Source organism: Lotus japonicus, chromosome 3 (assembly GCF_012489685.1).
Source record: "Lotus japonicus ecotype B-129 chromosome 3, LjGifu_v1.2".
NCBI classification, from domain to species: Eukaryota; Viridiplantae; Streptophyta; class Magnoliopsida; order Fabales; family Fabaceae; genus Lotus; species Lotus japonicus.
The window spans coordinates 7235897-7237313 of NC_080043.1; the positions used below are offsets into that span (position 1 = coordinate 7235897).

Consider the following 1417-nt stretch of genomic DNA (forward strand, 5'->3'; position numbering starts at 1 on the left):
ATGTCTTCATATCCACCTCAAAACCAATCGCCTCACACCGGTGGCAATGTTCATAATTCTCAGTACCAAATGTTTCCATATACATCTCAAAACCAACCACTTCACCCTGATGAAAATTTCACAAATCCACAATACCCCATGTATCCACCACAATACCAATTTCAAAGCCAAGCCCCTCCTACTGGTAGCACTGGTTCAAAAGTCTCTGATACACAATGTGAGGCTACGCCTGATGATACACAACACGAGGGTCTAGATGATATTGATCTTGAAGATGAGGATCAATCTTCTGGAAAGAAACGCACCAGATGGAGGGTTAAAGACGATTTACTTCTTGTTCAATCATGGCTCAACATTTCTAAGGATCCGACGGTGGGAACTGATCAAACGGCAGCAAAGTTTTGGGATAGGATCCGCGACCAATTTGATGAGTACCGTGACTTTGACACTCCTCCGAGGACAGGGAAGATGCTGAAATGTCGTTTTGGAAAATTGAGTAAAGATATTCAATTCTTTACCGGTTGCTACAACAAAGTTACCACTCCTTGGAAAAGTGGACACTCAGAGAAGGATATCATGGCTGAGGCGCATGCCCTATTTCAGGTAGACCATAAAAAAGATTTCACACATGTATGGCGGATGGTGAAAGATGAACCAAAGTGGAAGGGACAATCAATGAAAACCAATTCAAGGGGACAAAAGAAGTCAGGAGCTGGCGCCGACGGAACATCGACTGACCCAAGTGCATCAATTGATTGCGACAAATATGAGGCAACACCACCAACAACTCGCCCGAAGGGCAAGAAGGCAGAGAAGAGAAAGGCCAAAACAACAGATACTGCGTCAAGTACTCTATCTTTTGCTCCTCACCCTGATGTGTTAGCCATGGGGAAGGCTAAAATGGAAATGATGGCAAATTTTAGGGAGATAAGGAACAGAGAACTAGATTTGCAACAAGCTGACCAACAACTGAAACAAAGTGAACTGCAATTGAGACAGGAAGAACTCAAATTTAAGAAGGCGGAGAACTTTCGGGCATATATGGATATCCTTAACAAGAACACATCTGGAATGAACGATGAGGAGTTGCGTACGCATAACGCACTACGTGCTTTCGCCTTAAGTGAACTAGGAATGTCTTAAATCTTCTTGTGTTTCTTAATGTGTATTAGTGATGTAATTTTATTCTTCCAATTTCTTAATGTGTATTGCATCAATGTTGTAACTTTATTATTCTAGCTTCTTCATGTGTACTGAATCAATGTTGTAATTTCGTTATTCTAATTTCTTAATTAGTATATTGTCAATGTCGTAATTTTATCATTCAAATTTCGTAATAAGTACTATGTCAATGTTGGGGAATATAGCCGTTGGGGAATATAGCGGTTGGGGAATATAGCCGTTGGGGATATAGCCG

The 1417-nt window shown here is 41.1% G+C and overlaps 1 protein-coding gene across 1 annotated transcript; it reads left to right on the top strand.

The window, feature by feature from the left end:
- On the top strand, positions 1 to 1143 carry LOC130743515 (glutathione S-transferase T3-like). Its single transcript, XM_057595765.1, has one exon. It carries the CDS (start codon positions 1 to 3, stop codon positions 1141 to 1143), a length of 1143 nt encoding a protein of 380 aa, XP_057451748.1.
- Positions 1144 to 1417: the final 274 nt, after the last annotated feature.